At 38.5% G+C, this 16446-nt stretch overlaps 1 protein-coding gene across 1 annotated transcript in view; it reads left to right on the top strand.

The window, feature by feature from the left end:
* dnah3 (dynein axonemal heavy chain 3) overlaps positions 1-16446 on the top strand; it is a 44804-nt gene that overhangs the window by 25913 nt on the left and 2445 nt on the right. The window contains exons 45-58 of the mRNA XM_056263654.1: positions 37-180; positions 526-1192; positions 1837-2002; positions 2093-2309; positions 3263-3445; positions 4254-4452; positions 4576-6717; positions 7261-7486; positions 7990-8234; positions 8847-8963; positions 9999-10156; positions 14792-14959; positions 15048-15190; positions 15379-15583. Of these exons, the coding sequence (XP_056119629.1) occupies positions 37-180; positions 526-1192; positions 1837-2002; positions 2093-2309; positions 3263-3445; positions 4254-4452; positions 4576-6717; positions 7261-7486; positions 7990-8234; positions 8847-8963; positions 9999-10156; positions 14792-14959; positions 15048-15190; positions 15379-15583 (4980 nt within the window). The remainder of the gene's footprint in view (positions 1-36; positions 181-525; positions 1193-1836; positions 2003-2092; positions 2310-3262; positions 3446-4253; positions 4453-4575; positions 6718-7260; positions 7487-7989; positions 8235-8846; positions 8964-9998; positions 10157-14791; positions 14960-15047; positions 15191-15378; positions 15584-16446) is intronic.

Raw genomic sequence — 16446 nt, 5'->3', positions numbered from 1 at the left:
ACAGAATCTGAGTTCTGTGCTTCTTTTTTTCATCAGGAAGGAGATAAGCTGATCCGGTTATGGATCCATGAGATCTATCGTGTGTTTTATGACCGACTGGTTGATAATGACGATAGAGAGAAATTTTTTAATATTGTTAAAGAGAGGACATCAGCGTATTTCAAACAAACCATTGACAAGGTAATAGATACATAGTCATATTTTGCCTCCCACAACATCAAATGATTTAAAATAAATAAATGATAAATGATCTAATTATACACATTTTTTTTTAAAGACAATTAAATTTAAACCACAGTATTTAAAAATAAATAAATAAATATTTATAATTTTTATGCAAACATACTTGAATAAGTAATAAATTTGAGGTAAAATTTGACCTGTGCAATTTTCACTCTATTACAAGGAAAGCTGATCAATTATTTTAAATGAAAAAGATCTGGTTATCTAGTATTTTTTTATACCACACTTTGCTTTAGATGATTTTCTAAAGATGTATTCATGTGTTTCTTTTCACCTGTTCAGCTTCTCTGTCATCTCACTCTGTCTGGTAATGTCGAAGATGACAGCATTCGCAGCCTGTTTTTTGGTGACTACGCCAAACCAGACTCTGCTAGTAAACCATATGACGAGATCACCGATCTAAGCACATTAACCGAGGTGATGGATTTCTACCTCAGGGAGTTCAATAACATCAGCAAAGCACCCATGAACCTTGTGATGTTTCAGTTCGCCATCGAACACATCTCCCGAATCTGCCGTGTGCTGAAACAAGACAACGGCCACCTGCTGCTGGTGGGTATCGGCGGATCAGGGCGGCAGAGCACCACCAAACTTGCCACCTTTATCAATGACTACGAGCTGTTTCAGATCGAACTCACCAAGAACTACAGCATGTCGGACTGGCGTGACAATCTAAAGCACTTGATGCTTAAAGCAGGGATAGAGGGGAAGAAAACAACATTTCTCTTTAGCGACAACCAGATCAAGGATGAAGCCTTCGTCGAGGACATCAACATGCTGCTGAACACAGGAGACGTGCCAAACATCTTCCCAGCGGACGAGCGTGCGGACATCATCGAAAAAATGCAGGGAATTGCCCAAATGGAAGGGAAGAAGATTGACGTCACACCACTCTCCATGTACAACTTCTTTATCGACAAAGTTAAAGCCAATCTTCATATAGTTCTCGGTACTGTTTATATTATATCGTATTATATATATTTTTATTTATTTATTTTATTTAACCTTTATTTAACCAGGACAGAAACCTCTCTGAGAGGTCGCTTTTACTGGCCAAGATAGTAAATTAATGTATACACAAAAGAAGTTATTAATAAAACAGCATACACAATTAATCAAATTATATAAAAATAAAGTACCGTATATGTTATTTTATTGTTTGTTTATTTAGTAAATATATATATCATATAATTTATATAGTATGCTATATGTAATATTATATAATAATAGTATACTAATTATATATTTATATTAGGGCTGGGCAACGATTAATCGCGATTAATCGCATCCAAAATAAAAGTTTGTGTTTACATAATATATGTGTGTGTAGTGTGTATAATTATTTTGTATATATAAATACACACACATGCATGTATATATTATTTTGGATGCAATTAATCGCGATTAATCGTTGCCCATCCCTAATTTATATATAAAATAATATATATTTACATATTATAATGTTATTTTTTATATTTATGTATTGTTATAATATATAAATCAATTATCACAATTATAAGTTATTTATACTGTATTTATATACTGTATATAGTTATTTTTATTTGTAAACTGTATGTATGTTTGTCCCAATAGCAATGAGCCCAATAGGTGAAGGCTTCCGCAATCGTCTCAGGATGTTCCCATCTCTGATCAACTGCTGCACCATAGACTGGTTTCAGGCCTGGCCCAAAGATGCTCTGGAAATGGTTGCCAACAAGTTCCTTGAGGATCTGGACCTGGAAGACAACATCAGGATAGAGTGCGGTCATAAGCCAGCTTTTATTACCTTTAAACAGATGATAGTATTAAAATATAAAGGCTCACATTGTCTGCTTTGCATTATTCTCAGGGTGGTGGAAATGTGTAAAACGTTCCAGGAGAGTGTGCGAGAGATGTCTGAGCGCTATTACTCCCAGCTGCGCAGACATAATTATGTCACTCCTACTTCTTACCTGGAGCTCATCCTGACCTATAAAGCCTTGCTCAGTTCCAAACGCCACGAGGTGAACGAGCTCAAGAATCGCTACATAGTCGGCTTGCAGAAACTTGACTTTGCTGCTTCTCAGGTGAGACAGAAAATGTGGATGCTTTACCTGTCACGTCATAATACTCTCTGTACATTTCATTATGTTCATCTGTTCTTCTATTCGATGTAATGTTATTTAAATAGTAAATATTTGATTTTCAATACCGATTAACATTTTATAAAAAAATAAATAAAAGTGTAAAATAGAACCATTTTTACAGGTGGCCTCAGATAAATAATGTAGATTTTAGTAAATGAAGATATAATTTTTTTTTTTAAATCATTGTGATAATTTTAATCAATGAGAGCCCATTTTTTGATAATGTACATACCGTAAAACTTCAAATAATAGCCCGGGCTTTTATTTTCCCAAATCGTCGAACTGCACCGGCTTGTATTTGAGACAGGGGTCTATATGAGACCGGCCTTTATAATTTAGTGTTGAGATGTTGTTCATTGAGTGTAGGCCTAGAGTCTCTAATCTCTAAAAATCTCCAAATGCTCCTCGTGAAACTGCGGCCTTCCGACCTTTTACTATCGTGTCAATTGATTTTGATTAATATGCGCGCGAGGGAGAGAGAGCAAGACAGTGCTCGTGTTGTTTGAAGACGTGAGAGTGCGCGCGCGCGGCCGGGGCGCTCTCTCTGCTCGTTACGCCCTGTCAAGCACATATCTATGTGTCAAGCACAGCAGTCATTCTATTCTACATCACTCACCGATCAAAAAAGGCTTTGGCGGGACAAAAATTTGCTTTGGCGGCCGCCAAAAAGCGGACGATCTGACAGGTTTTATTAGATTACATACAAAACTAAAAAACAGACCCGGGCTCTATTTGAGACCGGCCTTTATTGACCCAGACCTGCAGCCACACCAGGCGTGTAAAAGAGACAGGCGTCTATTTGGGACTTTCGCTATTATTTGAAGTTTTACGGTAGTTATTAGTCATGGATATATTGATGTTGACAGTGTTGTATATGTATGTGTGATGTGCAGGTAGCAGTCATGCAGCAGGAGCTCACAGCTCTACAGCCGGAACTAATCGAAACAGCAAAGCAGACTGATCAGATGATGGTGAAGATAGAAAAAGAGACCGTTGAGGTGGATGCTAAGAAAGAGCTTGTCAGTGCCGATGAGAAAGTCGCCAATGATGCAGCAGCTGCTGCTAAAGCGATTAAGGTAACGGATGGGGAAAATTGAAAATTGATATCTAAGGCTCACAAAAATAATCCATGCAGGTATCTGAATGCAAACCCAATTTCAAATCAATTTCATGTATTAGAAATGTAGAAATAAAAAATGTATTAGAATGCAATTTATAACACAATGCAAGTACAATACAGTCTTATTCCAGGAACCTTTGTCATTGAGGAAAAAACTGTTTCAAATAAGTTAATTGAACTGTCATCATGTTTTAGCTAGTTTTAGTTTGGGACTCCACCTTCATAGGCGTGGAAATCTTCTCCGGTTCACTGGAGACCTGCTTTACGTTGAAGATGTAATTCCAATTGAAAGTGACACTGACTGTTTTCCATGTGTAATACTGTAAAGCTGCTTGCTTTAAAACAATCTATCGTAAAAAATAAATTCTTTTTTTTATATATATATATTTAAACTTGACTTGACTGGAGTGCCGAATTGCAAAGCTTGTACTTTTACATACTTTATTAGAGTATGTTCTGGCTCAAAGCTTTAGATGCACAAGTGAAAAAATCAATACAGATTTTCTCATGTTGCTGATTTTTCCTTCAGTGTTTTTAATCCACTTGATAAGTTTAATTAGAAAGTGCATAAAAAATTTAAAAATAGATGTAGGAATTTACAAGGCTGGAATGGTCTTGGTGGACTAGATGCATTGCTTCAATTGAGGGGACTGGGAAAGTGGTTAGCAATTTGAGCATAGGATGCAGTGGTTTGTGAGATGAGGTAGACACTTTGCTAAAGCTATGATTGAGAAGTTCAAATCAATTCATTTATTTTCTGATAGGATGAGTGTGAGGGGGATCTTGCAGAGGCGATGCCAGCGCTGGAAGCGGCTCTTTCTGCTCTGGACACACTGAAGCCGGCTGATATTACTGTCCTGAAGACGATGCAGAATCCCCCTGGTCCCGTCAAACTCGTCATGGAATCCATCTGTGTCATGAAGGGAATTAAACCAGAGAGGAAACAAGACCCTGGTGGATCAGGTATGAGAATGATTTTTGTCTGTCCTGAACACTGAAGGTCACATTAAACCAGCTAAGATCACCATTTGCCAATAGCATCTTTAGCTACTCTGTTATCTTTTTTTATTTGCTTTATTTACACAGGTAAGATGGTTGAAGACTTCTGGGGACCATCTAAGAAGCTTCTAAGTGATATGAAGTTCCTTGAGAGCCTCAAAACATTCAACAAGGACAACATACCTGCCGCTAACATCAAGAAAATCAGAGAAAAGTTTATAGACCACCCAGATTTTCTGCCCTCAATAATCAAAAGCGTGTCGTCTGCCTGCGAGGGCCTTTGCAAATGGGTGCGTGCCATGGAAGTGTATGAGCGTGTGGCGAAGGTTGTTGCCCCCAAGAAAGAGAAATTAAAAGAAGCAGAAGACGAGCTAGCTGTGCAGATGCAGATGTTAACCATAAAACGTGCCGAGCTGAAGGAGGTGGAGGATCGTCTGCAGGCATTAAATGACACGTTCGAAGGGATGATACAGAAGAAAAAAGACCTAGAAGCAAACATCGAGCTCTGTTCCCAGAAGCTAATACGAGCTGAAAAACTAATCGGTGGCCTGGGAGGAGAAAAAGACAGATGGACAGAGGCTGCGCGACTCCTCGGCATCAAATACACCAACTTGACCGGCGACGTGCTTTTGTCCTCGGCTACAGTGTCGTATCTTGGAGCATTCACCGTCGATTATCGCGTGGAGTGTCAGCGGAAATGGCACGAGCTGTGCAGTGAGAAGAACGTCCCATGTTCAAAGGACTTCACGCTTAGCAACACTCTCGGAAACCAGGTGTTGATCCGTTCGTGGCAGATCTCTGGATTACCCGTGGACTCATTTTCCACCGACAACGGCATCATCGTCTCAAACTCTCGCCGCTGGCCACTCATGATCGACCCTCAGGGCCAAGCCAACAAGTGGATCAAAAACATGAACAAGGCCAACAAACTCTCTGTCATCAAGCTCTCAGATGGCAACTACATCCGTACCCTCGAGAACGCCATTCAGTTTGGCACACCAGTCCTCCTGGAGAATGTCGGCGAGGAGCTGGACGCAGTTTTAGAGCCGGTTCTCCTGAAACAGACCTTTAAGCAGCAGGGCGTGGAATATATGAAGCTGGGCGAGAACACCGTGGAATATTCAATCGACTTCCGGTTCTACATAACAACAGGGTTGAGGAATCCACATTACTTGCCGGAGGTGGCGGTCAAAGTGTGTCTGTTGAACTTCATGATCACACCGTTGGGTCTCGAAGATCAGCTGCTGGGGATCGTCGCCGCCAAAGAGAAACCAGAACTCGAGGAGAAGAAAAATCAGCTGATTCTCGAAAGTGCAGCCAGTAATAAACAGCTAAAGGAGATTGAGAACAAAATCCTGGAGGTTCTGTCTTCTTCTGAAGGGAACATTCTCGAGGACGAGGCTGCCATTAAGGTTCTCTCATCATCTAAGGTGCTGTCAGAAGAGATATCCGAGAAGCAGAAGATCGCAATCGTGACTGAAAATGAGATTGACGAGACGCGAATGGGTTATCGGCCGGTTGCAGAACACTCGTCCATTCTGTTCTTCTGCATCTCAGATTTGGCGAACATCGATCCCATGTACCAATACTCTCTCACGTGGTTCATCAACCTGTACCTGCACTCCATTGCTCACAGCACAGCTAGCGATGACCTACAGAGCCGCATAGCCAACATCCTAGATCACTTCACCATGCGCGTTTACTATAACGTGTGCCGCTCTCTGTTCGAGAAGGACAAGCTGCTGTTCTCCTTGCTTTTGACCGTTGGCATCATGCAGGGAAAAGGTCAGGTCGACGACATCGTCTGGCGCTTCCTTCTCACAGGAGGCGTTGCTCTGGAAAACCCGTTCCCCAACCCAGCCCCGGAGTGGCTTTCAGACAAATCATGGTCCGAAATAGTCCGGGCTTCCCAACTTCCCCGTCTCAAAGGATTGTTTGAGCATGTGCAGGAGAACATTGTGCCATGGAAGCAGATTTACGACTCTGGTCATCCGCAGGACGAGGAGTTACCCGGGAAGTGGTGCGAGGTAGTGGGCATGGAGCGCATGGTGGTGCTGCGCTGCTTCAGACCGGATAAACTTGTGCTGGCGGTACAGAAGTTCATTGTGGACAATATGGGCCGGGCGTTCATCGAGCCACCGACCTTCAACCTGGCGGAAAGCTACAGTGATTCCAACTGCTGTTCGCCACTCATCTTTGTCCTCTCTCCAGGAACAGACCCTACAGCAGGTAAAATAGAAAGATGTTTCTTTTCTGTGCTTTTTTATAATATATTATTGTTCCTTCTTATACAACATTTAGTCGTGTTGTTTTAAAATTTTAATATACCATTACAGGTTTCTTTAATATTTTGAATCAGTTTTTATTTTTATATCGTTTTTATTCAATTTTAGTTAAAATATTAGTATTTTTTGTTTGTCATTTTTATAATTTTTTTAAAAGTCTATAGATTTAGTTAATTTTTATTTCAGTTTTAGTACTTAAACTAAATGAAAATGAGAAACGAAATAAGTTGAAGTTTTTTTGTATTTTATTAATGTTAATGTTTATTTTATTTCAAGACACTTTAAATACACTTTGAAGTTTACATTTATTGTAAATCAAATGTGTTTCATTTGATATAAAATATATACTTTACCAAATAATTTTTACGTAATAACTTTAAATAATTTTGTATGATACTCAACTGATGGTCTTGAAGACCAATGTAAAATCTGGGCAATCTGTAATATTATAAGAAATAAATTCACAGTATATCTTTGTCTTTCTCAGGACTGCTGAAGTTTGCAGATGACTTGGGCATGGGCGGCAGTAAGACCCAGACGATCTCTCTCGGTCAAGGTCAAGGTCCAGTAGCTGAGCAGCTGATCAAGGTAGCGCTGACCAATGGCAACTGGGTCGTTCTGCAGAACTGTCATCTCGCAACCAGCTGGATGCCAGCCTTGGAGAAGATTTGCGAGGAGGTCATCACACCGGAAAACACACACACCAGCTTCAGGTAAAAATTGTGCTGTTTCAAAATAAAGCAAATCACACACAATTTCAACATGAAGTTAAATGTAAAGGACATATTTATCTCAAAATCAAAATAATAAGAAATAATATTTTTCATAGGGAAATGAAGCGTGTCATTTAAGATTTTTGCTTTGTGATGTTATTTTTTTTATGACAATTAAGTACCTTTCCCTCCAGATTCTCATTACAGTAATACAATTATGCAAAGCATCCTACAAAATTATTTAAAAATCAGCTTAAAATAGATGCAGTAAAATAAATACTACCATGTATACCTACTAATTAAATAATAGTTAATTATTATAAATAAAATGTAGCATTATATGAATGTTTGCATTACAGTAATTACAATGAGATTAAAATAGAGAGAAATAAAAGTAAATACTTTTCTGTGGTAATCAACATTTATGCAAATATTAGTTTTTGAGACAAAAAATGTCCCAATTACTTGCCTAATATCCTAACCCCAAACTCTTTGTGTTTTAGGCTGTGGTTGACCAGTCAACCATCTGATAAGTTTCCAGTGAGTGTTTTGCAGAATGGGGTGAAGATGACGAATGAGCCTCCCAAAGGACTGAGGGCAAATCTACTGCGTTCTTACCTCAGCAATCCCATCTCAGACCCCGCCTTCTTCAACAGCTCCGCTAAGCAGGAAATCTGGCAGAAGCTGCTGTTCGGCCTGTGTTTCTTCCACGCTCTGGTACAGGAGAGGAGAACCTTCGGCCCACTCGGTCAGATATGTATCTTTAATGCAGTTTGCTTTCCTGTCTGTAATCCTTAATTTAATTCAGCCTCCATCTTTAGAGAACAAGCTGCTATGATGCTGTCATCAATCTACCTGATCTAATCTTTTCTAAGATTGTACAGCCACAATCAAATGGCAGTTTTATAGGCAGAGGCAGCTATAAGTTCATAGATTGATTCCCCTAAAAAAATGATCAACACTATTATAAAAGCAAGCTCGTCTAATATAACTCCCTTCTATTTATCTATACTAATGATCTGGATATTATTAGGAAGAGTGATAATCAATATCCGACAATCAAATAAAGCATGCACATCCAAAAAAAAAAAAAAACGTGATAGAAGAAAAAATGAAAACACGTTGGTAAACTGTTGCTGCTAAAAACATATAATAAGCTCACCAAAACAAATGTGATGTTTAAAGCTACATGCTCTTCATCAGACTCTTTTGGTGAGCTCATTAAATGTGTTTGGGAGCCACAGTTTTGACTTTTGTATTTTGTAAGATTCATTTCCTGATGTCATTCATATCTTCTATAGGGGGTTTTATTGTGACATTAAAGGTGTGTTCAATCTTCTCTCTTCATCTTTCTCTGCAGGTTGGAATATTCCATACGAGTTCAATGAGTCTGACATGAGAATCAGCATTCGTCAGATCCAGATGTTCCTGGACGAGTATGAAGAGGTTCCGCTGGAGGCCCTCGCGTATCTGACAGGTGATTAAGCAAACAACCGCCCTGAAAATCACAGTAAACACATAGCAGTGTGTTAACAGCCACTCAGAACCCCTTAGTAATCACATAGCAACACCCTCGCATTATGGTGGTGAGTTTTATCTGACAGGTGATTAAGCAAGCAAACTTGTGATTAAGATTAAGCGAACATACAAATATATTGTTTTTACGAAGTAACATGCTCAAATTCATGGATTTAATTGATTTGTATACTGCACAATTAGTGTATAAAGCAAATCGGGCCGTACTACCAGTAAATATTCACAAAATATTCATAAAAAGAGATAGCTGTTACAATTTGAGAGGTTATGGCCAACTTAAAGTACCGGCTTTCAGAACTACGAGGAAAAGTATGTGTGTGTGTGTCTGTGTGTGGCGTCAGGCTCTGGAATAACCTGAGAGCCCAACTCAAGCAGTGCCCATTCATTTATCAGTTCAAATCAAAGAATAAACAAGTCATACTGTTTAAGTACAGGACGGAAGAATATCCTTAAATGTGGAAAGGGTACTAATTGACAATTCTTCTTTCCTTGTCTTGGAATAATCAGAATGGTTGTGAGTTAATTTTGTTAATTGTATGGTCACTGGAAAAGTGCAACATAAATATGTATCAATTGTCTTCTTGATTGTAGTTAATGTAACTACTGCTCAAATGTATAAAACGGGGTAGGGGTCAATAAGCTTAAGCTTCTGCCTACTCCTTTTGAGCATCATATTCACGTTTTTATTTATTTACTTACTAATTCATTGCGCATGTATCCTTCTTTAGTTTTGCCTACTGTGCTGACCTTTGTTACTATATAGAACTTTGTGGAACCCGGATGCTCAAATAAATAAATAAAGAAAGAAAGATTTGTATAGGTGATCACCACTCTTTTCTTCAGAAAATGTAAAAATACTGGCTAGTTACTGGTAATTTTTTTGCAATACAAACACATCTTGACATCTACAGTATTTGATGAAACGCGGTTACATTGTTAGAACACTTGAGCTCATGTTTGCTTGTGTCCTCTGCAGGAGAGTGTAATTATGGTGGGAGGGTGACTGATGATAAAGACCGGAGGCTGCTGATGTCCCTCCTCTCCATCTTCTACAGCTGGGAGCTCATTAAACAGGACAAGTATCGTGTGTGTGAGGGAGATCTGTACTATGTGCCGTCACACGCTCCCTACCAGGTACACACTCACACTGTGCACCTTTATTAAATCAAGTCAAGTCACCTGTATTTATATAGCGTTTTATACAATACCGATTGTTTCAAAGCTGCTCTACAGTGATAAACAAATAATAGGGGCTTTTGTACCAGAAGAGCCTTTTCATTAGCCTGGATGCCAGCCCGAACCCCGCCCACAACATTTTTTTGGTCGGGAAGTTCGGTCTGGACTCGATCCATTGAGGAGTAATTATGATCGGTTAAGAATTAGTCGGGCCAATTAAATTGCCAGGGCGGGCTTTATACGATGATGGACAGATGATCTGCAGTTACGTAATCATCACGTTATCACTGGTTTCCCTCAAAGATGACTGCAGCTGGAGAACTGAGATGTATAGATTACGCTATCGCGTCTGTTGTAAAAGAAATCGACAGCGCATTCATTTTAAAAGACGAACATAGAACTGCAATCAAGGCATTTGTCGATCGGAAAGATGTGTTTGCCGTCCTTTCTACGGGATTCGGCAAAAGTTTATTTTATCAGCTGGCTCCCATGGTCGCTAAGAAGATGGGACGCAATGAAAGCCCTGCGGTCGTTGTGGTTTCTTCTTTGGTCGCACACTCGCTCTCATGGAGGACCAAGTAAAAGACGCAACACTCATTATTGTACTACTTCTTCCAGCGTGCGTGCAGTTGAGTTCTGTTGACTACTTTGCGTAGCTCATAAAAAAAACACTTACTGCGTTGCTCTGATTGGTTGTAGGTCTATCCAATTGAGTGCAGAGTTTTTTTTTCCCTGGTTCGGTTAAAGGTGCCATGTGGAATGTCTGCCAAAAAATAAATTCATACTCCACATATTCCATACCAAATGGGGGCAGTATACCTCCAGAAAGTTGGCCTACTCTAGTCTGTTTTTTAGTTTCGGGTTGTTAATCTTCTAAAACCGTCCGCTTTGTCCCGCCAAAGCCTAATTTGATCGGTGAGTGATGTAGAATATAATGACTGCTGCGCTTGACAGGGCGCATAACGAGCAGAGAGAGAGAGAGAGCGCCCCGGCCGCGCGCGCGCACTCTCACGTCTTCAAACAACACGAGCGCAGTCCTCCTGCTCTCTCTCTCCCTCGCGCATACTAATCAAATCAATTGACACGATAGTAAGACCGCAGTTCATTTGGAGATTTTTAGAGATTAGAGACTCAATGAACAACATCTCAACACTAAATTATAAAGGCCGGTCTCATTTAGACGCGATTGACATCAGGTTCAAGTACGCCCACAAGCCGTGCGAGTTATTCGTGTACTGCAGTTGGGCTGGTGGTTATGCATGTTGCCCGCATACCGCCTCCCATGGCCGAAACTGGTATTACGACACCAGTCGGGCCGGCGCTAGTAATTTAGCATGCTAATTTAGGTTTATATCTCGGCAGCACTATAACTTGTCAATTTTTTAATGACATCATTGCACTTATTTCTTCTCATTCTTTTGATGCGTGTAGCTTATTTTTTGGATAATTTTACCTCAATTTTTACATAGGGCACCTTTAACCTCTTAACCTTCTCCAGAGCGTCGGCGCACTGAAGCGTTTTTTTATTTATTTAGTTCAAATATACTATCAGATTTAATGTTATACCTTGACAAACTATACATCATTAAAAAGATATAAGACTCAAGATTCAGTATTTGACCACTATTGTATTCTGAGAAACTTATAGTGACAGTTATGTCTTAATTTGTGTCAGGAGTTATGAAATGAAAAAAACGAGTCGATACCTTTAATATGAATTATGAGCGTCAGCTGGTCCATTCATAAAAAACACTCCGTGCTGTCCTCATGATAGCGATTCACAAAACAACGTCCCTGAGGGCTTTTAGCTCAACAATGTGCAGATGTGGAGAAATATTGATATATTCTCATAGATTCACATCATATTTCTATAGACAGGAATAATATTTATTGAATTTATACCCAAATGCGTCGATGTAATCATAATGATCGCTTCTTCCTGAGATGTGCTGTGTTTTCCATTCATACCAATAGCATGGGGGCGCTATTATGTCCAATAAAAGTCCATATATGGATCATGAAGAAGACCCATAGTCATGTGACATTCCAGGACGTCACTGAGTGATACAGAAAGTACAGAGATCGCTGTAACATGCAGATAAAGATGTTTTGAAGACAATAAACATGATTGCAATGATATTTGAGTTACCTGTGTTCTTCAAGCCATGCCAGGTATTTCATAATAATAGATTATATTTATAATGTAATGCTAATCGATATAGATTTCATCATCGTTCAGAACACTAAATAATACATTTTCTGTCTGATTTTTTTTTTATCTGAAGCCAAGTTAGATCACAGAAGATTATTTAAAACACTAGACTTGCGTTATATAGTGAGTTTGGAGCGCAAACATAGTTTTAATCTCATAAATGGTCGTGTATTGATGGTGTGCTAAGCTAACATGCTAGCGAGCCCAGGCGCACCTGCCACGAGCAGTTATTGTTTTATGATTTTTTTCTAAATAGGAATGCTTACTGAAATGTTTCAGTGCATTTGATACCAGTTTCAAATATTTAGTGAGAACTTTGATAAAAGAAATTAGGGTTTGAAACCCTATGAATAGCTTGTGAATAGCCAGTCGTTAGTAGCTATAATGCAGACAAAAGAAATGCATATTTAGAGCCATAATAACCAGTCTGGAGAGGTGTAAATGTGTGCAGGGGAGACTGAGACTGAATGGGGCACCACAAAACAATAGAGACAATAGACTGAATAGATGACTCAGAAGATGACTAAACATCAGTTTGCTAATAGAGTCTAATCAAAATAAAGTAATTTGACATGATCTTGAAAAACATTTAACTAAATACAGAGCTTTATACTTATCATTTTCAGATTTTAAATATAAAATGGTCAGACATGTGGCTTTAGCTGCAGTGCATTTCTAGATTGCTCCAGGGCCAACTTCAATTTTATTTTCATGAAGATGTTTCATAAAAATAAATTTCTAATAACTTTACAAAACTTTGAAGCTATTTAAAATTGTTTTTTTCATTATGACAATAATTAATTCTACATTTACAATAAACAACCAAGTGTCAGCTTTCAAATGAGATCATACTTGTGCTTTTAGTGCAAAGGGTTCATGAACTGTATCTGTTTTAGTTTGGGTATGTCATTTCTGGGGATTTTTCAATAGTGGGCTTGAAGCTTAACAGGTTAAGACACGCCTCATAATCACAGCCCTATGGAGCAGTATCAGACTCACATTCTGACTAGAATACGAGTATGACAAAGTCAGGCTAGCTTTTCATAGTTCCTAGAACTATTGGCGAAAGTACCCGGGTTTCGGCGTGTTCGCACCGCAGGAACTAGGAACGATTTTAGTTCTAGGAACTCCTTTTGGAGGAACTAATTTAGCTCCTACTTCAAAGTCGGTCTAAACCAGCGCTACAGGAACTACCAGTGACGTTAGTGTTCGCTAATTGGCCGAACGCACGCGAAACACCAGTACCCGCCATTTTTAAAAAAGCAATGTAAACACACAGATTATAGCCTATATTTTTACTCCAGAAACTAACTCTACGAACATGGAAAACAGTGATAGATGGGCCTCTTAACCTTTACTCTAAGGAGAAAATCCAACGCAACTTTGAGGGAACCAAGCCAAACATGATTATGTGTTTCTGCCCAGCTAGCACAACAACAAGAGAAGCTTACGTCACTTCAGAGTTCCTACTGGCGGTCCGAATGCAACCGGGAAAATTTTCCTAAGGGAACCATTAGTTCTCAGGGAACCATCCTGGTGGCTAGTTCCTAGAACTAATTCGCTAGCACTACCTGGTGCAAAAGCACCTAATGATCAATTATGCAAACATAATTCAATTCTGATGTAAAGCAGCTTGAAAAAGACAATAGTGTCATTGTTCAGCTGAAGTCAGCGCAAAAGAAACATAAACAAACCATTCTGATGCTTAATGGAATAGTTCACCCAGAAATTAAATCATATGATGCATTGCGTACAAGTCAAAACATTAAAACGTTCTGAATTATGATCATTTATGAGACATGCGAGGACCATGATGCATATTTAGGTGTCATGTTTGTGGCAGTTAATTATTATAGTTAATTAAAACTAAAACTATTATAAAGAATCGTTATATAAAAAAATTAAAATAACTGATATATATATATTTTTTTAACTTATTTTATTTCAGATATTATTCAGTTACTTGGCATTTCTCATTTTTGTTGTTTAAGTTAAAAATAAATAAAAATAAAGATTTAATCTATTTAATAATAAACTTTATTAATGTAGACATATTACTAAAACTACAACAGAGAAAAAACTAATTAAAATGACAAAAACAACAAATTACTAAATTCAAAAATGTAAATAAAAACAGAAAATCGAATAGATTTAATGATAAACTTTATTAATAAAATTGTATTAACAAAACTATATAGACATATTACAAGACTACAACTAAACTAAACTAAAACTGTAAGTACAATTTTATATGAAAAAGGAACATTAATACTTTTTATTAATATTTTTAATTAATTTTTAATTGTAGATTAAGGATTCTAAAATAGCACTGGCTTGTGGGGATTTGAAAGCTACAGAAGGTGAATCTCTTTTATATGCAGAGTTATGTGGACTACATCCGCAACCTGCCCATCAGTGCTGAACCTGAGGTCTTCGGCCTCCACAGCAATGCTAATATCACCAAGGATAACCAGGAGACCAATCAGCTGTTAGAAGGGGTGCTGCTGACGCTACCCAGACAAACTAGCAGCGGAGCCAAATCTCCACAGGTGGGAGGAGGCAGATCGTAAATGAAAAATGATTGACAGTTTTGTGTACCTGCTCTTTCTATCAGTGCGTTTGTCTGTGTCCACACAGGAAGTGGTAGACGAGCTGGCCGAGGGAATGCTGGCCAAGCTTCCCTGTGATTTTGACATTGAGATGGTGACCAATAAATACCCACTCCTGTATGATGAGTCGATGAACACCGTCTTACGCCAGGAACTCATTCGCTTCAACAGGTACCAGAAATATTCGTCACGTACATTGATTTACATGCATCATAACATTCCTGCTGTAGAGCTAGCAATGCCAAGGTTGTGGGTTTGATCCCCAGGAAATGCATGAACTCATCAAATGTATACCATGAATGGAATATAAGTTGCTTTGGATGTAAGCATCTGCCAAATGCATTCATGTACATTTATAGGCTGTCAAAGGTAGTGCGTAGCAGCCTGCTGAACACCCAGAAGGCACTTCGGGGGCAGGTTGTGATGTCAGCTGAGCTGGAGAACGTCTTCAACAGTCTTCTCGTTGGGAAAGTGCCGGCCACATGGGCCGCGAAGTCCTACCCTTCCCTTAAACCCCTCGGAAGCTACATGTCCGACTTCCTTGCCAGGCTGCAGTTTCTACAGGTGAGCAAGTCCAACGGCTAAAGGCAAATGCACACAACAAGACACAAGCTCGTGTTCCTTTAATGATGTGAATTGTTATGAAATGGTGAACCTGCACTGAAAAGATGTGGTGTAGAAACAATCTTCACTCAGAAATAATTACATAAAACAACTGAAATAGTATTTTCTTGTAAAACATACTCCAATAATCCTTGTTTTATGTACAGTTTAGATTTTTTTATAGTGTAGTCATCAATGTTATTTCAGTAACAATAAGATACAGTTATATTATAGTTGTAATTAATATTTTGAGATGGTTTTATTGTTATATTTTTTCTGTTTTCATTTTGATTTTAAACTGATTTTAGTTGTTTTGTTTTGAAACAACTAGCTGAAATAAAAAGATTTTTTTTATATTTTACTTCAGATAATGTTTATTTTATTTCAAGCAATGAAACTGTTTTTTTATGGTTTTAGTTAACTATATTAACCAGTGTTGGGAAAGTTCACTTTCTACATGAACTAGTTCAAAGTTCAGTTCACAAATTTTAAAATTAACTAGTTCAGTTCATAGTTTATACTTCACAATTTTGAACTAAGTTCACAAGTTCCTAAAATGAACTAGTTCATAGTTCTTTTTTTCCATATGTTGCTGCGCGATATTTTTTTTTTATTATTATTATTATTATTGCCACAGCCCATATACAACCACTTACAGCAATTATTTTATCGGCGGGCAAAGTTTGCACAGAAATGTAAGATTTTTCTCATCCTCACCGACCTTGTCATAAAACTCGTTTCAATGATCATAGGACGCCTCCTCGATGCTTTGTCGACCACATGCTGCTTTTTGTTTTGATGACGCATGCGGCGGTGCGACACTG

Source organism: Rhinichthys klamathensis, unplaced genomic scaffold (genome assembly GCF_029890125.1).
Source record: "Rhinichthys klamathensis goyatoka isolate OS25496 unplaced genomic scaffold, OSU_Roscu_1.1 h1tg000209l_1, whole genome shotgun sequence".
Taxonomy (NCBI): Eukaryota; Metazoa; Chordata; class Actinopteri; order Cypriniformes; family Leuciscidae; genus Rhinichthys; species Rhinichthys klamathensis.
The sequence above is the reverse complement of the archived record's forward strand: the minus strand, read 5'-3'. Positions and strand labels throughout refer to the sequence as shown.